The sequence below is a fragment of the Saccopteryx leptura genome, chromosome 7, assembly GCF_036850995.1.
Source record: "Saccopteryx leptura isolate mSacLep1 chromosome 7, mSacLep1_pri_phased_curated, whole genome shotgun sequence".
NCBI lineage: Eukaryota > Metazoa > Chordata > Mammalia > Chiroptera > Emballonuridae > Saccopteryx > Saccopteryx leptura.
Window position 1 is genome coordinate 36,762,107 of NC_089509.1, and position 19,762 is coordinate 36,781,868.

The window sequence follows — 19,762 nt, forward strand, 5'->3', positions numbered from 1 at the left end:
ATATAACTTCTCTCTTTGTTTTAAAGGTTCTTCCCCATTTGGAGCCTCTGTAACCACCCGGGTGAACTTGAGTTCGAATTTTGGTGTAATGGCCACAATCCCCTCCATTCAACTTTTAGGACTTGAAATGTTACTTCATTTTTTGTTGGGTCCAGAAGTTTTAAGTTTTGCTAAGCAAAACAAACTTGTACTGAGCTTAGGTATTGTTTTAAAAATAATTTCATTTATTAACCCTTTGAGTAGTGCAAACGTGGTCCTCATGCCTCCTCACCATCCAGAGTATGATCGATTTATATTAAAAATGTGCAAGGCAACAATCAAAGAAAGCTAATACATGTTCTTGTTTCCATAAGTTAGTTATCAAACATGATTTTAAGTTAATAAAACTAGAAATAATTTCATTTTTTGAAAAAAAACTCACTCCTGGGGGGTCAGCGAGCATGAAAGAAACTCACTCCTCAAAAGGGTTAAAACAGTTAAGAACAATACTTTGAGGTGATTTGACTGTTACTGGAATAATTTTAGAAATGAGCTTGAAGTTGTCTTAGTTTGTATTTATTTATTATGTGTTTCAGTGGTGGGGTTCACCTGGTTCATACCAGTTCGGTAGGACCAGTAACTACATAATTTTTTTTTTAGTTTAGCAAACCAGTTGTTAAAATGGCACTTGTAATCAGAGTTTTTTCTAAGATGGGCACCTGGGCAGCTTCCCAATGTGGAAATTAAAAATTTGTATTCCTTACTCTTTTTTTTAATATTCATCTGCACAACAGTGTGTTCTAAGTGCCCGAAGTAATGTTCATTTCATTCATAGGTGAAAAAAATTGCAAGTGAGGATGCCAATCAAGAAGCAATATGGAAATATTTTTAATAACAGTTTTATTGTTTCTGTCATAATATTTAATATTTTTAATATTTTAAAACTCCTATAACATTCTAGTTTTGTTTACCTCTTTTATTCTTATTTGTTAAATGCATGAAATAATAGGCCTTGGCCAGTTGGGTCAGTGGTAGAGTGCCAGCCTGGCGTGTGGAAGCCCCGAGTTCAATTCCCAGCCAGGGCACACAGGAGAAGCGCCCATCAGCTTCTCCACCCCTCCCCCTCTCCTTTTTCTCTATCTCTTCCCCTCCCGCAGCCAAGGCTCCATTGGAGCAAAGTTGGCCCTGGCACTGAGGATGGCTCCATGGCCTCCGCCTTCAGTGCGTGAGTGGCTCCAGTTGCAACTGGAGCATCACCCCTTAGAGGGCTTGCCAGGTGGATCCTGGTCGGGCACATGTGGGAGTCTCTCTGCCTGCCTGTCTCCCCACTTCTCACTTCAGAAAGAAATAAAAAAGTGCATGAAATACTAAACTACCTTTTGGTATATCTTTTTTATACTTAAAACAATCATTAGGGCAAAGGACCAGTAGTTAAAGTATTTGAATCCCACCAGTGATGTGTTTTTTATAAAGCTTTAAATAAGCCTACCAGTAGCATTAAAGCTCAGGTAGATGTTATTTGTAAAAATTGTGTATAATTTGGAATTTAGAACTGAAATTTATAGATCATTTGCATTTAGGACAAATATAGTTTAATAAAACTATTGTGATTATGTGTGAAATATGTATAAATTTTTTTATTAGAAAACATGTCAGTCAGATCACCTAAAATTTTATGTTGAGAAGTTTATTTGTAGAGCTTTGATTTTACATAATTGTCTCTTTTTTTCTTTTCTAGAACCACTTGAATATCCGTTAACTAGCAACTCTTTTTTTTCCAAATATGCAAATACACTTATTACTGCTGTTCATGATAGCTTTGTTGCAGTTGGAAAAGAGGCTTCTGGTAAATATTAAAGAGAAGTTTTAAAAATTATTTATCCAGAAAACAAAATACCAAATATTTACATTGTGTCACTTGTTGCCAAATTGTGCTTTAAGAGCAATATAATTAATCCGCACAATGAATGACCTTTTTTGTTAGTCCGTTTTGCAGATTAGGAAATTCCAGTGTTCTGAGAAGTAAAGAACTTGTGCAATGTCACATAGGACGTTGTAGAGCCTGATTCAAATCCAGGCTCTAATGCAGCAGCATTTGCACCTAAACTGTTCAATAGCCAATCAGTGGAGAAGAAATTCCATAAATAAAATAGTTTGCTATTTAATTGGCTTGGGAAATCTTTTTCTAGTGGTTTTCTGGTACCCTGATCATTGTTTCTTCTTTCTCAAAAGTTAAAGATGTTCAAGACAGAAAAAAAATATGCTAAAAATTGAAAAAGTGAACTGGCATGATGAGTGGTAGCTCAGTTGATACTGTGTTGACCTGGGATTCTGGGATTCCAGGTTTGAAACTCCATGTCACCTGCTTAAATGCAGGCTTATCCAGCTTGAGTGCTGGGTCACCGGCTTGAGCATGGGATATATATTTTATTGTTTATTTTTTTCATTTTAGAGAGAGAGAGAAGGGGGGAGGAACAGAAAGCATTAACTCCCATATGTACCTTGGCTAGGCAGGCCAGGAATTTTGAACCGGCAACCTCAGCATTCCAGGTTGACGCTTTTACTCACTGCGCCACCACAGGTCACGTGAGCGTGGGATCTTTGACAGGATCCCATGGTCGCAGGCTTGAGTAAGAAGAAGTCACTGACTCAGTTTGAGTCCCCACCCCCACCATGAAGGCATATATGAGAAACAATGAACAACTAACTTCAAACAACATTGAGTTGATGCTTTTCTCTCCCTGTCTTGCTTAAGAAAAAAAAAAACTAGTCCTTAAAAAAAAACACATTTTTTTAAACAAATGAATTGATAGTGTTTTATATACTGATTACAAATCTGGATATTATAGGGAAAATTATCTTCTAAATTAAATATTGCTCAGTTTATTTATTTCTTTAGTATGTATAAGGATGAAAGGGGTGCCATTATAGTCATCTATTTTGTTCTAAAGTTCCTTTTTTTATTTTTAACAGATGTAGTTGTCTGTGCTATTTGGAAGGAGCTAATTAACTTGGTGAGGTCAGTTATTGAGTCAGGTAAGTACCATAATATTGATCAAATGATTTTTACAGCACTGAGTGAATTATATGGCTTTTACTTATTTTAAAGTAATTTTTTGAAGTATAGCTTCTTTTTAACAAAAGTACTTGTTGATTTAGTAAAATATTTTTATAGCTCTCTTAAAGGTATGTTTTTACCCTTAAAAATACTTGCAAAAACCTATATTCCTCCTTTTGCTTGTTGATAGGTAACAAAAAAGAGAGACCAGGTTCTGAGGTTCTGACCCTCTTGTTAAAATCTTTGGAAACCGTAGTAAAATCAGAAGTATTTCCTGTTTCTAAGACACTGGTAAGTGCAATTCCTGTGTGCTGGGATGTAAAAACCACACTCAAATTGAATTTTATATTGACGATACTTGGATAAATCAGGATTTTTGATGAAAATAAATTAAATTTTAATCAGGAATGAATACTTTTCCATTGACTTTAGAGTCATTTGAAACTAATAAAGTTAATGGCTATAATGGCAACAAAAAATCTGTTGTGATAAAAAGGATAAGGTACATAGACAAAATGGGTGACGGACATGAAACTGGAATTGAAGGAACTCAAGATGAACACTAATTTTATGACAAGATTGCTAAGCTCCACTAACTTATTTTATGCATTTAAAAATATCTGGTAAAAACCTTGCAGAGCTTTTACATTTTAAGTGAACTCTCTAGCCAATATAATGATGCAGAGAAGAAAAAAAGCTAGTTAGATATACTTTTTAAAATTTTTAAGTTAGAAGAGGGGAGATAGTGAGACAGACTCCTGAGTGCGCCCTGATCAGGATCCACCCAGCAACCCTGTCTGGGGCTTATGATTGAGTCAGCTGAGCTGTCTTCAGCACCCAGGTCAATGCTAGGACCCGTGGGGCCACTGGTTGTGGGAGGTGAAAAGGGGGGAGGAGAGAAGCAGATGGGTCACTTCTCTTGTGTACCCTGACCAGGGATTGAACCCAGGATATCAATGGTGTTCTATCCACTGAGCAAACTGTCCAGGGCCTGTATTTGAGCTTTTTAAACTAATGTAAACTTATTTACATTAATACATAAACATGGCTGTATTTGAAGTTTTTCAACTAATGACAATGTATTTAATGAGTGTTATAACAAATTGGTAAGTTAAAAATATAGTTAAACAATATTGGATTTTTACTATGTAAAGTACTATATATTTTTATGGATAACTTACAATAAAACCTTTTGTCTTTCTTAGGTCCTCATGGAAATTACAATTAAAGGACTTCCTCAGAAAGTGTTAGGTTCACCAGCATATCAGGTTGCTAATATGGATATTCTTAATGCAAGTATCTTAAATGTAATTACATGTTTAAAATTAGCTAAAGGGAAAAGTTCTATGATATTCTTTTTTAAAAATAGATTTAGAGGCCTGACCTGTGGTGGCGCAGTGGATAAAGCGTCGACCTGGAAATGCTGAAGTCGCTGGTTCAAAACCCTGGGCTTGCCTGGTCAAGGCACATATGGAAGTTGATGCTTCCAGCTCCTCCCCCCTTCTCTCTCTCTGTCTGTCCTCTCTCTCTCTCTCTCTGTCTCTCTCCTCTCTAAAATGAATAAATAAAAAATAAAAATTAAAAAAAAATAGATTTAGATATTGAAATTTTCAGAGAATTGGATTTGATTTTGCTGATGATGTTAAAAATCAATAGACCAAGTGATTAATGTTAAACATTAAATACAGCATTATTAATGAACTGTTTTCTTGGGTTAAAAAAAGGCTTCGGAAGAAAAATTTTCTATTTGCTTATACATAGTGATGCTAGTTACTATTCACAAATTTTTGGAGTTTAGTAATATTAGCTAAATTGTGAAATATACCAAATAATCTGCTGAATGTAGATATTTTTTAAGTTACTCTTTTTATTTTGGAATCTCACCTTTTCTCAATTGTAGATGAAACAGCTATGATTAAAATATAAAGAGCTTGATTCTTTGGGTAATTTTTGGAAATACAGTATATTTGCTATCATTTTTGTTATGTCCTAAGTAATGTCAAAAGTTAAATTTCTCAATCTTAAAAGGATCATGTTTCACATAATTGATTGTAGAAAACAAGTGTAACAAGAAGATTATACTCTATAACAAGAAGATTGACTGCAGTCTCCCATCTTTCTTCAGGGAACTCCTGCTTTGTTCTTAATTCAGTTAATTTTCAACAATAATCTCTTGGGATATGGTGTAGAAGACGAAAGGTAATTTAAACTGAAATTATTCTTCATGTTCATCTTGAAAAGGTGGTTGGTTATGTGATGAATGAGATTCTTCTGAGTTAACATAAAAATAAGTTTTGAAATTTTCTTGTTTGTCAGTTATTTGTAGAATATTTTTTGCAGTGTAATTAGTGTATTTTGGCAAAAAGTATAACTTAATTCATGGCTCAAAATTTCTTCTTCAGGTTTTTTCTTAATCTGGAAACACTTGTAGGTTGTGTTCTTTCTGGTCCAACTTCACCACTAGCTTTCAGTGACACTGTTTTAAATGTTATTGATCAAAATGCAAAGCTGCTGGAGAACAAGGAGCATCTCTGGAGAATGTGGAGTGTAATAGTCACCCCATTAACTGAATTGATTAATCAGGTATGAAATAAGTCTGCTAAATGTTTGCTTTCCCCAAAGTAGAACTTTTTTCCCTTGTTAGAGCATATGGGGCAATAATTTGAATAGAAGATATTAAATATTTTTTCCTTTGCTTTTGGTTAATTTTCTGCTCTTTAGATTGATTTCTTTTCACTGCATTTCTGCCTGTTCACGAAAGTAGAATTTTGAGGAACTACCGTATTTTTCCCTCCATAAGATACACCTGACCATAAGACACAACTAGGGTTTTAAGGAGGAAAATAAGAAAAAAAATACTCTGAACCAAATGGTGTGTTAAAATATCTAATAAAATACCATATTTTTCGCTCCATTAAGACACACAGGCATTTTCCCCTCCACTTTTTTTTTGGGGGGGGGGAGTGCCTCTTCTGGAGCTAAAAATGTGGTAATCAGGTTTATTTTCTCCAATAGAGATTACAAAGCCAGAAGACTCACACGTGAAACAAATTTTCATGTTTCTATCTTGGGTTTTTGCAGTATTTGTATTATAGGGAATAATAAGGGCCTTCTTGACTAGACTACATTAGGATTGCCATGATCCAAGCCTTAATGGTGAAGCTACATAGTACCACCAAAATCTGTTGAGAGTTGATTAACTGTTACATTAAATGTGGCAATAATGGCAACGTATGGAGCTCAATTTATGTCACTATTGGTGGTTCATCAGCTACTTCATCAATCTTTAAATGGAATTATTCTTTGGGGGATATTTCACTATAATTTTCAAATGAAGCATTATTCCAAAGAATTTAATAAGTGATAATGTAGTAGGCTTTATGTTGGCTACTTAAGCCAGCACATTGTTAAACATACACTCTGGAAGAAAGTTGTTTACATTTCTTAAATAGCTTCCCACAATTTGAAGGATAGCAAGACCCTTTTTATTTATTTATTTATTTATTTATTTATTTATTTATTTATTTTAAGATCTTATTTATTGATTTTAAAGAAAGGAGAAGGAGGTGGGAAGCATCTAATCATAGTAATTGCTTCTCAGTATGTGCCTTGACTGGGTAAGCATGGGGTTTTACCCGGTGACCTCAGCATTCCAGGTCAACGCTTTATCAACTGAGTTATCACAGGCCAGGCCAGCAAGACCCTCTCTTTAAGTCCTTATCTGAATGCTACCTTCAGTATATATTAAAAGATTTTGGGAGTCATTTCTGAGATTCTTTTTAAGCACATGAAACTATTGTTTCCCATAGTTACTGTAACAATTTGCCACAAACTACTGGCTTAAAACAACAGAAATTTATTCTCTGAAGGCCAGAAATTCAAAATCAGGTGTTGGAAGGGTTTGTCTTGCTGGATTTCTGAGGGGTAATGTTTCATGCCTCTCCAGGCTTCCTATGCTTGCTTGCAATTTCTGATTGTCCTTGGCTTGTATATGCAATATTTCCCTTTGTATATGATGCTCCCGTGTATAAGATGTGCCTTAATTTTGGGGCCTGAAATTTGAAAAAAAATCAAAACTGTATTATATAAAGTTACTGAACTCAAGTTTTATTCATCATAACATTCATACAACTCATCACTGTCAGAACTCCCATGCATTAGCTTGTCCTCATTTTTGTCTGATGACGAATTAGTCTTCAACAATGAACACAAAAAGGTGGAAAGTGCAAGTAAAATATCTATAACCACTGTATAAGACACACCCAGTTTTTAGATCCCAAAATTTTTTTAAAAGGTGTGTCTTATACGTGGGGAGATACAATATATTACTCCAGCCTCGCCTTTCATCTTCACATGGTATTGTTCTTTATATCTTGGTGTAAATTTCACTTCAATTATGACACCAGTTATTGGATTTAAGATTCACACCCTAATACAGTTTGACTTTTAATCTGTAAAGATCTTGTTTCCAAATAAGGTCACATCCAGTTATAAATATTTGCCATTAGAACATCTTAACATTGGGGGATACAATTTTACTCATTACACATAGTAAGATTTTATTACTATGACTCTTGAATTAGATGATGATTTGTCTAACTTTGTAATTTTTCTTGTTTCAGACCAATGAAGTGAATCAAGGTGATGCCTTAGAACATAATTTTAATGCCATCTATGGTGCATTGACTTTACCAATAAACCATATTTTCTCAGTACAGAAATTTCCAGTGGTAAGGCAGTCAAAATTTTACTTAAGGAATTTATATTTTTCTGAAAACAATACAACTTTTACAGTGAACTCCTATGGCAATATTTTCTAAAATAAGACTTCCTTACAACTTAATCAGTGTAGAGGAAAGAAAACTGGTGAAGGAAAAGAGATGTTCCTTTTAATCCTTGCTGATTGCTGGTATTGTGGCATTATTACAATTCTTCCATTAGAACTCTGTCGAGGGTGGGCAGACTTACTACTTTACGTTAGTTCTTCTATGACACGTTAATATTACAGTGTTTTTAAAAATGTTGGCGATGTATTTATTCTATTAGGTGTTTGATTGGTAAATAATATACTTAAATTTTTTTTCCCCTCTGAATGCTAGGCCACCATGAAGACCTTACTTAGGACTTGGTCGGAATTATATAGAGCCTTTGCCCGCTGTGCTGCTTTGGTGGCAACTGCAGAAGAGAATTTGTGCTGTGAGGAGCTTTCTTCCAAGATAATGGCCAGTTTGGAAGATGAAAACTGTTCAGTGAGTTTATCCTGATACCTTTTTTGTATTTAAAGGATTTTTTATCAAGTACACTGCTCACGAAATTAACGGGATATTCGATCACTTCATATTTATTTTTGAAATATCCCCTAATTTTTGTGAGCTGTGTATATTTGGAAATAACATTTGTGAACTCTCAGTTACTAATGGCTTTTCGTTTCTAAATGACTAAGGTAATACATAAAATTAGGACCAGATTTTGGAAAAAATGTTTTTGTCTTTGGACTCCAAGGTCCATGTTACAGGATCATGAGCAGTGATGCCCTTTTACTGCTCTGCATTCTGGATACAAGGACCTTACGTCCTCATATTAGGTGTTAGAACATTAAAGTCAACCCTTTGGAAGTTTGCAGATTTGAATATACTGGACACATTTGTTTAGCACTGTCCCATTTTTGAATTTTATATAAACAAAATCATACTGTGTGTCTTTCGGACTCAGTGTTATAGTTGAAAGTTTTATTTATGTTATGTTTCACTGAGTTCATTCAGTTTCCTTGCTGCTTATTCCACTGTTGATTTAGGAATTTTTTTTTTTTGTATGTATTTCTCAGTTTTATTAATCTTTCTGTGTCTTATTTGGCATATAAGTAAAGATGGGATGTTTAATTTTCATATACAATGAGTATGCTCTTATCCTTTACATCGTTTCTGTTTTTCCATTACTACCATTTTAATTAGGCTTCATACTTTATCATTTTCTATATTATATACATATACACTCTTTCAGATTATAAATCTGTAAGCTTTGAAGAGTTAACGTAACATCTGACTCTAGCAAAGAAGATTTTAATATGATATCACTATTCCAAAATTTTTTGTATTGCCACCTCGGGGGGGGGGTTTAGTATGAATTTTAGTTGTAGCTACTTGTATAGATATCATAAAACTTGCAAAATAAATTATTAGAGAGAGAGAGGGACAGACAGGAACAGACACAAAGGAAGGGAGAGTGATGAGCAGCATCAATTCATAGTCACGGCACTTTAGTTGTTCATTGATTGCTTTCTCATATGTACCTTGAGCAGGGGTTCCAGCCAAGCCAGTGACCTCTTACTCAAGCCAGCAACCTTAGGGCTCAAGACAGCAACTATGGGGTCATGTCTGTGATCCCATACTAAAGCTGGTCAACCCTTGCTCAAGCCAGCGACCTCAGGGTTTTGTTTGAATGTGGGTACTTCAGTGTCCCAGGCCAATGCTCTATCCACTTTGCCACTGCTTGGTCAGGCCAAAATAAGTTTTGTTTTGTTTTTAATGAAGACATTTGATTTTGGGTCCTTGTTTCTTTGGTATTTTTCTGAAGTTGGAAACGGGGAGGCAGTCAGACAGACTCCCGCATGCGCCCAACCGGGATCCACCCAGCATGCCCACCAGGGGGGCGATGCTCTGCCCATCTGGGGTATTGCTCTGTTGCTACCAGAGCCATTCTAGCACCTGAGGCAGAGGCCATACTGCAGGGGTCTCAAACTCGCGGCCCGCAGGCCGCACAAAATTGTTCGGCGGGCCGCAAGTTTGAGACCCCTGCATAGAGCCATCCTCAGCACCCAGGCCAACTTTGCTCCAATTGAGCCTTGGCTGCGGGAGGGGAAGAGAGAGACAGAGAGGAAGGAGAGGGGGCAGGGAGGAGAAGCAGATGGGCGCTTCTCCTGTGTGACCTGGCCGGGAATCAAACCCGAGACTCCTACACACCAGGCTAACGCTCTACCACTGAGCCAACCGGCCAGGGCCCTGTGACCATGTTTCTTAAATCTCAGTTTTTCCTCCCCGTTTTACTTCATCGATATTTTATTTTTTAAGACAAGTATTGTCAGCAAACTCACATGTATATGACTGGTATTTCCTCATCTAATGTGCAATAAATTGATTAGATATGATTTTTAGGTTCCAGAAAATTTGTATTATAGAAGATGTTGTTTGTTTGTTATGGCTTCTATTGCAAAATACATAGTTTAAATACTAGTTTTTTTCTTATTAGCCTCCCTTTTTGTTCTGTAGTTCAGGAATTTTTTTTGTCTTTTGAATTAGGTATTTCACCAGCGTGTATTCTGGGACATCTTTTTATGTTAATCTTTAAATACTTACTTGATCTTTATAGTGTAAAGAGCTGTGTTTGTATCGTAAATTTCCTGCTTTAGTTGCTCACCTCAGTCCTTTTTGAGTACCATATTAAATGATTTTTAGACCTTTGGGTTTACATTGTATTCCTTTTCTTTCTTGCTTTTGGTACTGGTACTGCTTTCTGGGAGCTTGATATTTTTGAGTCCTTTCCTTTGCAGTTTAGATGTTCAGGTATTTTATAATGTTTTTGTTTTTACACCTAGTATTTTAAGTGGCTATGATCTTCCTCTTACTTTTGAGGATATTAGTTTTCTCCCTTTTAGTTATTAGCTCTTTTCCTCTTGGATTAGTTCTCTCGGTATCTAGCATTCCTTCAGTACTGGTTCCTCATGACTGTGCCTATTTGTCAGTATGGGTGCTAATGTTAATTAATATTGGTATTTGGGCCTGACCAGGTGGTGGCACAGTGAATAGAGCGTTGGACTGGGATGCAGAAGGACCCAGGTTCGAGACCCCGAGGTTGCCAGCTTGAGCGCGGGCTCATCTGGCTTGAGCCAAAAAAGCTCACCAGCTTGGACCCAAGGTCGCTGACTCGAGCAAGGGGTTACTCAGTCTGCTGAAGGCCCACGGTCAAGGCACATATGAGAAAGCAGTCAATGAACAACTAAGAAGTCCCAACGAAAAACTGATGATTGATACTTCTCATCTCTTTCCGTTCCTGTCTGTCTGTCCCTATCTATCCCTCTCTCTGACTTTCTCTCTGTCCCTGTAAAAAAAAATAATAAATAGGCCTGACCTGTGGTGGCGCAGTGGATAAAGCGTCGACCTGGAAATGCTGAGGTCACTGGTTCGAAACCCTGGGCTTGCCTGGTCAAGGCACATATGGGAGTTGATGCTTCCTGCTCCTCCCCCTTCTCTCTCTCTCTCTCTCTCTGTCTCTCTCTTCTGTCCCTCTCTCCTTTCTAAAATGAATAAATTAAAAAAAAACCTTTAAAAAATAATAAATAAAAATTAAAAAAATATATATTGCTATTTGGCATATGTTTTCTTCCTCTTTTTTTTTTTTTTTTTTTTTTTATTCATTCATTTTAAAGAGGATAGAGAGATGGGGGAGGAGCATCAACTCCCATATGTGCCTTGACCAGGCAAGCCCAGGGTTTCGAACCGGCGACCTCAGCATTTCCAGGTCAACACTTTATCCACTGCACCACCACAAGTCAGACTGGCATATGTTTTCTAATCCAGGAAAGAGCCCCTGTTTTCTGGTTTTGGTAGCAAATTATAGGCATCCTTTACCTTGTCACTGTGAGCAAGAAGGAAACACCCCCCCCTTTTATTTAAATTTACTGATTTTTAGGGGAAAGAGGGTGGGGACAAGTAGCGGGAAACATTAACTCATAGTAGTTGCTTTCCTTATGTGCCTTGACCGGGCAAGTCCAGGGTTTCAAATCGGCGACTTCAGCATTCCAGGTTGATGCTTTATCCACTGATCCACCATAGGTCAGGCAGGAAACACCTTTTCTATATGAGTATGTAGATTGTCATATGGACCGACCTTCTATGCGGCTTTCTCAGATTAATTGGTATACTGCCTTACTGCTCCTATTCCTTTATACCCATTGAAGGAGGCTGTCTTTGGGGGACAGACATGTGTAACTAGTCCTGTGAAGTGGACAAATGGAAGGTACTAGAGCATTAAAAAAAGAAAGTCCAGCTGGGATCTTCTCCCTAACCATTTATTTTTTAATAACTCATTGTTTTCACAGAACCCTCACTGTTTTCCATTACTCAGGTTCTGCTAGCAAATCTATTTTTGAGGTATTCTTTGACTCATGGTGCTGGGATTTTCTTTCACTTTTAGTCTTCCCCCCAAAATCTGTCCCCACATCTATCCTCACCCAGCTCTCGCCTTTAAATATATTTCTAGAAAAATCTCCAGTGCTTTTATGAGTTTATTTCAGTTGGATTGGAGGAGGAGGAAAGGGTTAAGGAAGCTTTAGTAACTTTGATTTTTTTTGTTTGTTTGTTTTGTATTTTGGGGGGTTTAATGAGGACATAATTTTTAAGAGGAATTTCTTAAAGAATCTAATTTTGAACTTAGCTCTTTCATTCTCAGTTTATTGGTTTGTATGCTTAATTTTATGGACATCTTAAAGCTGAATTATTTTCTCTGTATGTTGAGAAACAGAAGTATAGTATTTGGCACATAGCAGTTAACTGGAAATACTCATAACCATGTACTTAATATAGCTTATATGGTACAAGGTGTTATTTATTTGTTAATATATATTTTATAATGTAATAAAAGTCTTATATGTGTTTTTGTTGATGCTTACTATTTTTGAAAACTATACCAGTAATTGAAAGGTTCTAATATACTTTTAAAAACTCTTTTCTAGAATTTGTTGTTCTTGGATAGGATCATTCATATTATTACTGTAATGGTTGATTGCATTGACTTCTCACCATATAATATTAAATATCAATCCAGAGTTAAATGTAAGTATTTCCTTTACCTTTATTTGTTTGCCAAATAATTTTATAAACATGGCTGTGTGTTGTCATGGCAAATCCTGATGATTTTTTTTCCTACTCATTTTACCTACTTTTGATGTTATATATATCCTGTCAGTTACTATGCAAGGGCTTCAAAAGTGCTCTCATTCTCTTGTCTCTCTCTCAACACACATGCACACAAAATGCCTTCATTTCGTTTTTTAACTCAGATAAATATCCTGTTTAGACATTGGTTAATACTACAAGTGATTTTACTTCTTTCATCTGGTGCAAGGAACTATCTAGTCAAAAAACTTTAACGTTTGTTAAAATGTTCTGGGTCACTTGATTTGAAATAATCATTGAGTTGACATTAAATTAAATAGAAAATGATGACAGTTAATTGGTTATGATTTACAGAAAATTTAAAATTATTCTAAAAACTTTAGTTAAAATTGGACAATTGACAGTAAGTGGTGTTTTTTTGTTTATTTGTTTTTAAGTGAAAGGTGGGAGACAGACAGATAGGAAGGGAGAGATGAGAAGCATCAGTTCTCTGTTGCAGCACCTTAGTTGTTCATCGATTGCTTTCTCGTATGTGTCTTGACCAGGGGCCTCAGCTGAGCCAGTGACTGTGAGTGATACGGTTTTTAAAACTACATGCCTTTGTTAATTCTTAATTATATTCTAATAAATTCTGGCCTATTTTAATCTAATTGATTCTTTGAAATTAAATGTTTCCACCAATGAGTACATATATTTAATTTATATTATATGAAAATAACCTTCTAGTAATGTTTGAAGATACTGATTTTTTTTATAAAGACTAGGAAAATACTTATTTTTCTTTAATAAGGTCAATCATTGATGAATTAGTATAAATATTTCTAGAACATAAAATATTTTTAGAAAAATTTTTTGATGTTTTACTTTTTACTAAATAATAATATAGAGAAATGTTAAGTGCCTGAAGTATATTACAGGTCAGATCATCCCAGCCCGACTGCCATAGAAACAGTTTATAGATGTACTTAAATTTTTTATCTCAACATCCCATTTGGGTTGATTGAGCAGGACCTAATATGATTACCTCAGTTTGTCAGGAAAATATAATTTTCTCTAAATACCATAACTGTTAAAAGGTTGTATTACTATTTGGTTATTTTGTAAAGCACTCAAGTTTTGTAAGACCTCCATGATGACCCCTATTTTGACACATTTTTTGTTAGTTCTGAAAGACTAGAATTAAATCTACAATTACAGGTTTTTTTTCACTCTGTCTTGTCAGGATCTGTTGGAGTTTTTGATAACTTATTTTATAATAATTTATTTTATAGAAATATTACAGGAATTATACACTGACTGACACCTTATATCCTTTACTTAAACTCCTGAATTAATTAGTTGATTGCAGCCTGACTAGATGGTGGTGCAATGGATGGAGCATCGGCCTGGGATGCTGAGGACCCAGGTCAAAACCCCTAGGTCACCAGCTTGAGCGCACAGTCTCTGGCTTGAGCAAGGGGTCATTGGCTCACCTGGAGGGCCCTCCCCTTAAGGCACATAAAAGAGTAATGAGTGGACAACTAAAGTGCTGCAACACAGTCTGATGCTTCTCATCTCTGTCCCTTCCTGTCTGTCTTTCTCTCTCTCTCTCTCCCTGTCTCTCTGTCTCTTGATAAATAAAATAGTTGATTGCAGTTTTTTTTTAATTTTCACACACACACCCCAACATATACATTTTATTCATTCTGAACCTTTGGAAACCATTTTGAAGTAATTGTGGAACAATTCCTGAGTCTATTTGGTTAAGATGGTATCTGCCAGGTTTTCCACTGTAAATTAGAAAATACTTGTAATTAAGAAAATAATAATTTTTGGCAGATGCTTTGAGATATGTAAATAATCCTGTTCCTCAGCAAACGTGCAGCCATGAGTTTATCATTCACTGATTCCCAAAGTGAGGGTTTATATTTCCAAGAGAACTATGGTTCTCTTTATTTGAAAATGGTATTTAGAAACTATTAAGATCTGTTCATTGTTCACTGCTACTAAGCTATTTCTGTGTCTGGATCAGGGGTCCCCAAACTACGGCCTGCAGGCCGCATGCAGCTCCCTGAGGCCATTTATCCGGCCCCCACCACACTTCCGGAAGGGGCATCTCTTTCATTGGTGGTCAGTGAGAGGAGCATAGTTCCCATTGAAATACTGGTCAGTTTGTTGATTTAAATTTGTTGCTTTGTTTTAAATATTGTATTTGTTCACGTTTTGTTTTTTTACTTTAAAATAAGATATGTTCAGTGTGCATAGGGATTTGTTCATAGTTTTTGTATTTTTCTGAAGCTGGAAACGGGGAGGCAGCCAGACAGACTCCCGCATGTGCCCGACCGGGATCCACCCGGCATACCCACCAAGGGACGATGCTCTGCCCATCTGGGGCATCGCTCTGTTGCAACCAGAGCCATCCTAGCACCTGCGGCAGAGGCCACAGAGCTATCCTCACCACCCGGGCCAACTTTGCTCCAGTGGAGCCTTGGTTGCGGGAGGGGAAGAGGGAGAGGGGGAGGGGTGGAGAAGCAGATGGGCGCTTCTCCTCTGTGCCCTGGCCAGGAATCGAACCCGGGAGTCCTGCACGCCAGGCTGACGCTCTACCACTGAGCCAACCTGCCAGGGCCTAGTTTTTTTTATAGTTCAGCCCTCCAACGGTCTGAGGGACAGTGAACTGGCCCCCCTGTGTAAAAAGTTTGGGGACCCCTGGTCTGGATCCTCTCAGTAGACAGGTAAAAAAAAAAAAATACATGTGTTTGTGAACTGCACAGTTATTATTTATTTTTCTAGATAAACTTTTGGTTACCACCTAGTGTCACGTGGTTTGAGTCTTACTCTTTCCTGTATTTACCTACCTTCTCTCGTAGTGAGGAACCTGTTCCCCATTACCCTCAATATATTTACTGTTTAATCAGTTTCTTACATGTAACATGTCTTCTGACTCAAGGGCTATCTTCTCAGCCTCAACATCCTGACCAAGAATTTTTAGGTAGCTTTTCCAATTTTAATTTCATGTCTGGGAAACTTTCTAGGGAGGATTATTGACTTTCTTTTAGTAGCAACACATGTTATTCTTTTCACCACATGATATTTTTTATTAACAAGCACTGAATTGAGTTTTTTTTGTTAAATCTGAAATGTCTTAGCTTAAAATAATGGACTCTGAGGGAAACAAGGATAATTTTGGAATGAGAAGTTTTTTTGACATAGGTTTGTCTCTATAGGTAAGTCTCTCCAGGAGTCTTAAGAAGCTGTACAAGAAAAGTTGACAGTGCTTTTAAGATACATTTCTTTCTTTAAATATAAGCGCCCTTTTTTTGTTTTTGTGGGTTTTTTGTTTGTTTTAGAATTTGGATCTCTTAACTTATTCAGTATTATTTATGGGTTTAATACTATAGTTGAGCTAGGAAGTAAAAACTTCTAAGGAAATTTTTGTTTTAAATTTTCTAAACTGACTTAAAATTTAATTTTACAACCTACCATGATCTAGTACTTTTTTACAAATTAGTTGTTGAAATTCTGAGACTAAAATAAAAATTTGAAGCACATTTTATAATCCTTTCGAGAAAAAAGATTTATTTTTTCTGGAATTCTTATTCTAGATCTGCGAACATTTCATTTTATCTGTAATTTTGTTTTAAAGATAATGCTGTATTATAATTGTCAATTAATTGTATATATACCATTTTAAGATTTGTAGGTCTAATTTACTACAGAAGCAAGTATATTAGATGTGTCTGTCATTTGTATTATATATAAAAAGATAGTGACACTTTAAAGTACTTGAGTTTTTAATAAATTTAATTTTATCTTAGCACTGAAGCGAACATCAGGGTGGTCCAAAAAGAAGGAGCCCCTAGGAAAGTTGGCTTCTCTGTTTAAACTTATTGTGAGAGTCATCGATTCTTTCCACACTCTGAGCCTCAAGGAAGTACATTCTGATACTCTCCTCGCTGTCGGCAACTCAATCACCAGCATTCTTTCCAATGTACTTGGACATATATCTTTGCCTTCTATGATCCGAAAAATATTTGCAACTTTATCAAGACCTCTGGCATTATTTTACAAAAACTCAAAGTAAGTATTTGGGCTTAATAGCTTTGAAGTATATGTATGTAATTTAGATCTAGGTGGCAAACTTAATTTTCTCTCACCTTTGTTACAGATGGTAATATTTTACAATTTAGTGGAGAGGATAATCCAACCCCCTTTTCACTTTAGTGCATATCTCTTTAGATTCGTTAATACAAACAAGCATACCTATTAAATGTATGATGTCCAATCATATTTGACATGCTACCTTGCAATTAAGTATATGGTGTGCACTGAATATATTGTATGCACCTATCTTGCTTGGATCTTAACATCTAAGAATCTCATTGTTAATATCTGTATAGGGTTTCATGAAACTTTTTACTCATATTCCTGTTGGTGGACATATTTTTTTTAGCCTTTTCCTTCTTAACTAACAACGTTAGACTTGAATATATTGGTACATAAATCATTTCTGCAGAACAAGGTCCTAGAAGTGAAATTATTGGTTCAAAGGGATAGGCTTATTTAAATTTCTTAATTACTTCCCAAAGTTTGTATTAATTTAAATGTAGTTGAAACAAGTAAATAATGCCTTAAAAAACCTGAAAAATTGTAAATAAAATACTTTTTAAAAAGCAGTTGCAAGGATTCATCAGTGTTCTTTATAGCAAGCTTGTGTGGTTCAATCAAAATTTAACCTGTATTTTAAAACTTAAATTCACAGAAAGTTTTAGGAACAGACTTTATAAAGTACAAAATAGAATTTTGTATCAACCTTTTGGAAATTTTTTTTTATAATTCTTAAGCTTCATTAGAAATCATACCTTTTAAAAGTATAGAAACAAATAACTGGAATTAATACTTTGGGGTTTATTCCAGGTGTTTGTCTTATGATTCATTTTTTAAAGATAGGTGTGTATCATGTTGACCGTTTGCTTTTTTTTTATTAAAGTCTTGGGGCACCTCTTATCACTATGCATGCATGTATGATTTTTATGTCTGCATTACAATACTTTTAGGTTTAACTTTCTATAATGATATTGCATATTTTTGTTTTGTTTTTTTCACAGGCTTAATGAAGTTCCTAAAGTATATAGTTGTATGAGCAACAAGGTAAAAATTAAGTTATCCATAAATACACTTTTATGATGAGAAAATATGTTTAAATAATTGTCTTCCTTAAATATAATTTTGCTGATTTTTGAAAGGGTTATTATACTTCAGCTTTAATAACATGACAAAAACAATCAAAGGATAGTTTGTTTATTTTGTTTGTTTAAATGTTTTAGTTACAGAGTTTGCAGATGAGGAACCTGGGCCTGCCCGAATCAGGGCTCTCTGGGCTTCTTTCCTGGTTCTGATACAAATGCTTTATACCATTGGCATTCAAACTTTCGCTGCACCAGAATTACCTGGAGGGCTTATTAAAACACAAATTCTAGGCTAGAGCCTGGAGTTGCGTGGAGCCTACTAATTTGCATTTCTGACAAGTTTATAGATTATGGTGATGCTGCTGGTCTGAGGCCCATGCTTTGAGAATCCCTGTTTTTTTCCCTCTGGACCACTTTCTCTTGGTGCTGGTTCTCAGCAAAGCTTTATTTTTTTTCGTAGAAGGATGGAATAATATTGTTTTAAATTCATATATCTCAGGCACTCCCATCTTATCTTTATATGGGTTCTTGGTTTCACTGTTTTTTATGTATAACTGTATGTACACTATTAATCTATTATAATTGCTGCAAAAACTTTTTTTCTCAAAGGAAAATCTTGAAATAAGGTTATAATATTAATAAAGTAAACTTAGGTGTCAGCTTATAAAGAGGAGTATATATGTATTTAAGATGATGAATGGGAGGTTTTGATTAAATTTTTTTTTTACTTTTATTTTTTTAATTTTTTTCATTGATTTGAGGTGACAGGGTAGGGTGAGAGAAAGAGAAGCATCAACTTGTTCTTCTTAGTTCCATTTAGTTGTGTACTCATTGGTTGCTTCAGGTACATGATCTGACTAGGGATAGAACCCACAACCTCACTGCACACAGGACAACACTTTATCCATTGAGCCACTTGGCCAAGCCTAGATGGGATCTTGTGAAAAGCCATTTACATACATTTTAAAAATTGAAATAGACACATGCTCTGTGAGTTTTTAATTTTAATATGGGTCATGCTTCTCCCTCCCCCCTTACAAAGTAATTTTTCCAAGTATTTCCCTAATAAACTTTTTTTCCCCTAGTTAGAAAAGCTACTAGGAGAAATTATTGCTTGTCTACACTTCACCTATACTGGAACTTACGACAGTGAACTTCTCGAAGAGATTGCACCGTTATTATGCGTCATATTTTTGCATAAGAATAAGCAGATTCGAAAACAGAGTGCTCAGTTTTGGAATGCCACTTTTGCTAAAGGGACGACGTTGATTTATCCTGAAGAGTTAAAGTACGCTGACCACTATACTTTTATATAGTTGTTTTATTGTGATCATGTAAATTCTTTTTGTTTTTAGCATAAATTTTTCTTATGTGTTAATGCAGAGGATTCTTAAGTTGAAATATGTGGACTATGTGTAATTATTAAACATTTTTTGACCCTTTTGTTTTAATTTTAGAATAGTAACCTATTCGTTTTAGAAGCATAAAAGACAATCTGAAATTAATCTTAACAAAAGAAACCCAGAGGGCAGGAAATGGTTATTCAGTCAAGGTGATACGCACATGAGTCTGCCTTTGTTTGAAATTTTCCACAATAAAAATTTGGAAAGTTTGAAAAGTTTTTTTAAAAAGAAAATTTGGAAACCAAAGAATTTAGGAAAAAATTT

At 35.5% G+C, this 19,762-nt stretch overlaps 1 protein-coding gene across 2 annotated transcripts in view; it reads left to right on the forward strand.

Annotated features, from left to right (window-relative positions):
* Nucleotides 1–19,762, forward strand: part of RIF1 (replication timing regulatory factor 1) — a 71,508-nt gene that overhangs the window by 24,703 nt on the left and 27,043 nt on the right. The window contains exons 12-24 of one of the 2 annotated variants that reach the window (XM_066345501.1): nucleotides 27–200; nucleotides 1,718–1,825; nucleotides 2,953–3,015; nucleotides 3,228–3,328; nucleotides 4,243–4,344; nucleotides 5,163–5,236; nucleotides 5,440–5,620; nucleotides 7,660–7,767; nucleotides 8,137–8,286; nucleotides 12,765–12,864; nucleotides 16,725–16,986; nucleotides 18,015–18,057; nucleotides 19,181–19,383. In XM_066345501.1, coding sequence (XP_066201598.1) covers nucleotides 27–200; nucleotides 1,718–1,825; nucleotides 2,953–3,015; nucleotides 3,228–3,328; nucleotides 4,243–4,344; nucleotides 5,163–5,236; nucleotides 5,440–5,620; nucleotides 7,660–7,767; nucleotides 8,137–8,286; nucleotides 12,765–12,864; nucleotides 16,725–16,986; nucleotides 18,015–18,057; nucleotides 19,181–19,383 — 1,669 coding nt within the window. The remainder of the gene's footprint in view (nucleotides 1–26; nucleotides 201–1,717; nucleotides 1,826–2,952; nucleotides 3,016–3,227; nucleotides 3,329–4,242; nucleotides 4,345–5,162; nucleotides 5,237–5,439; nucleotides 5,621–7,659; nucleotides 7,768–8,136; nucleotides 8,287–12,764; nucleotides 12,865–16,724; nucleotides 16,987–18,014; nucleotides 18,058–19,180; nucleotides 19,384–19,762) is intronic. The other variant, XM_066345502.1, reaches the window with a different exon arrangement.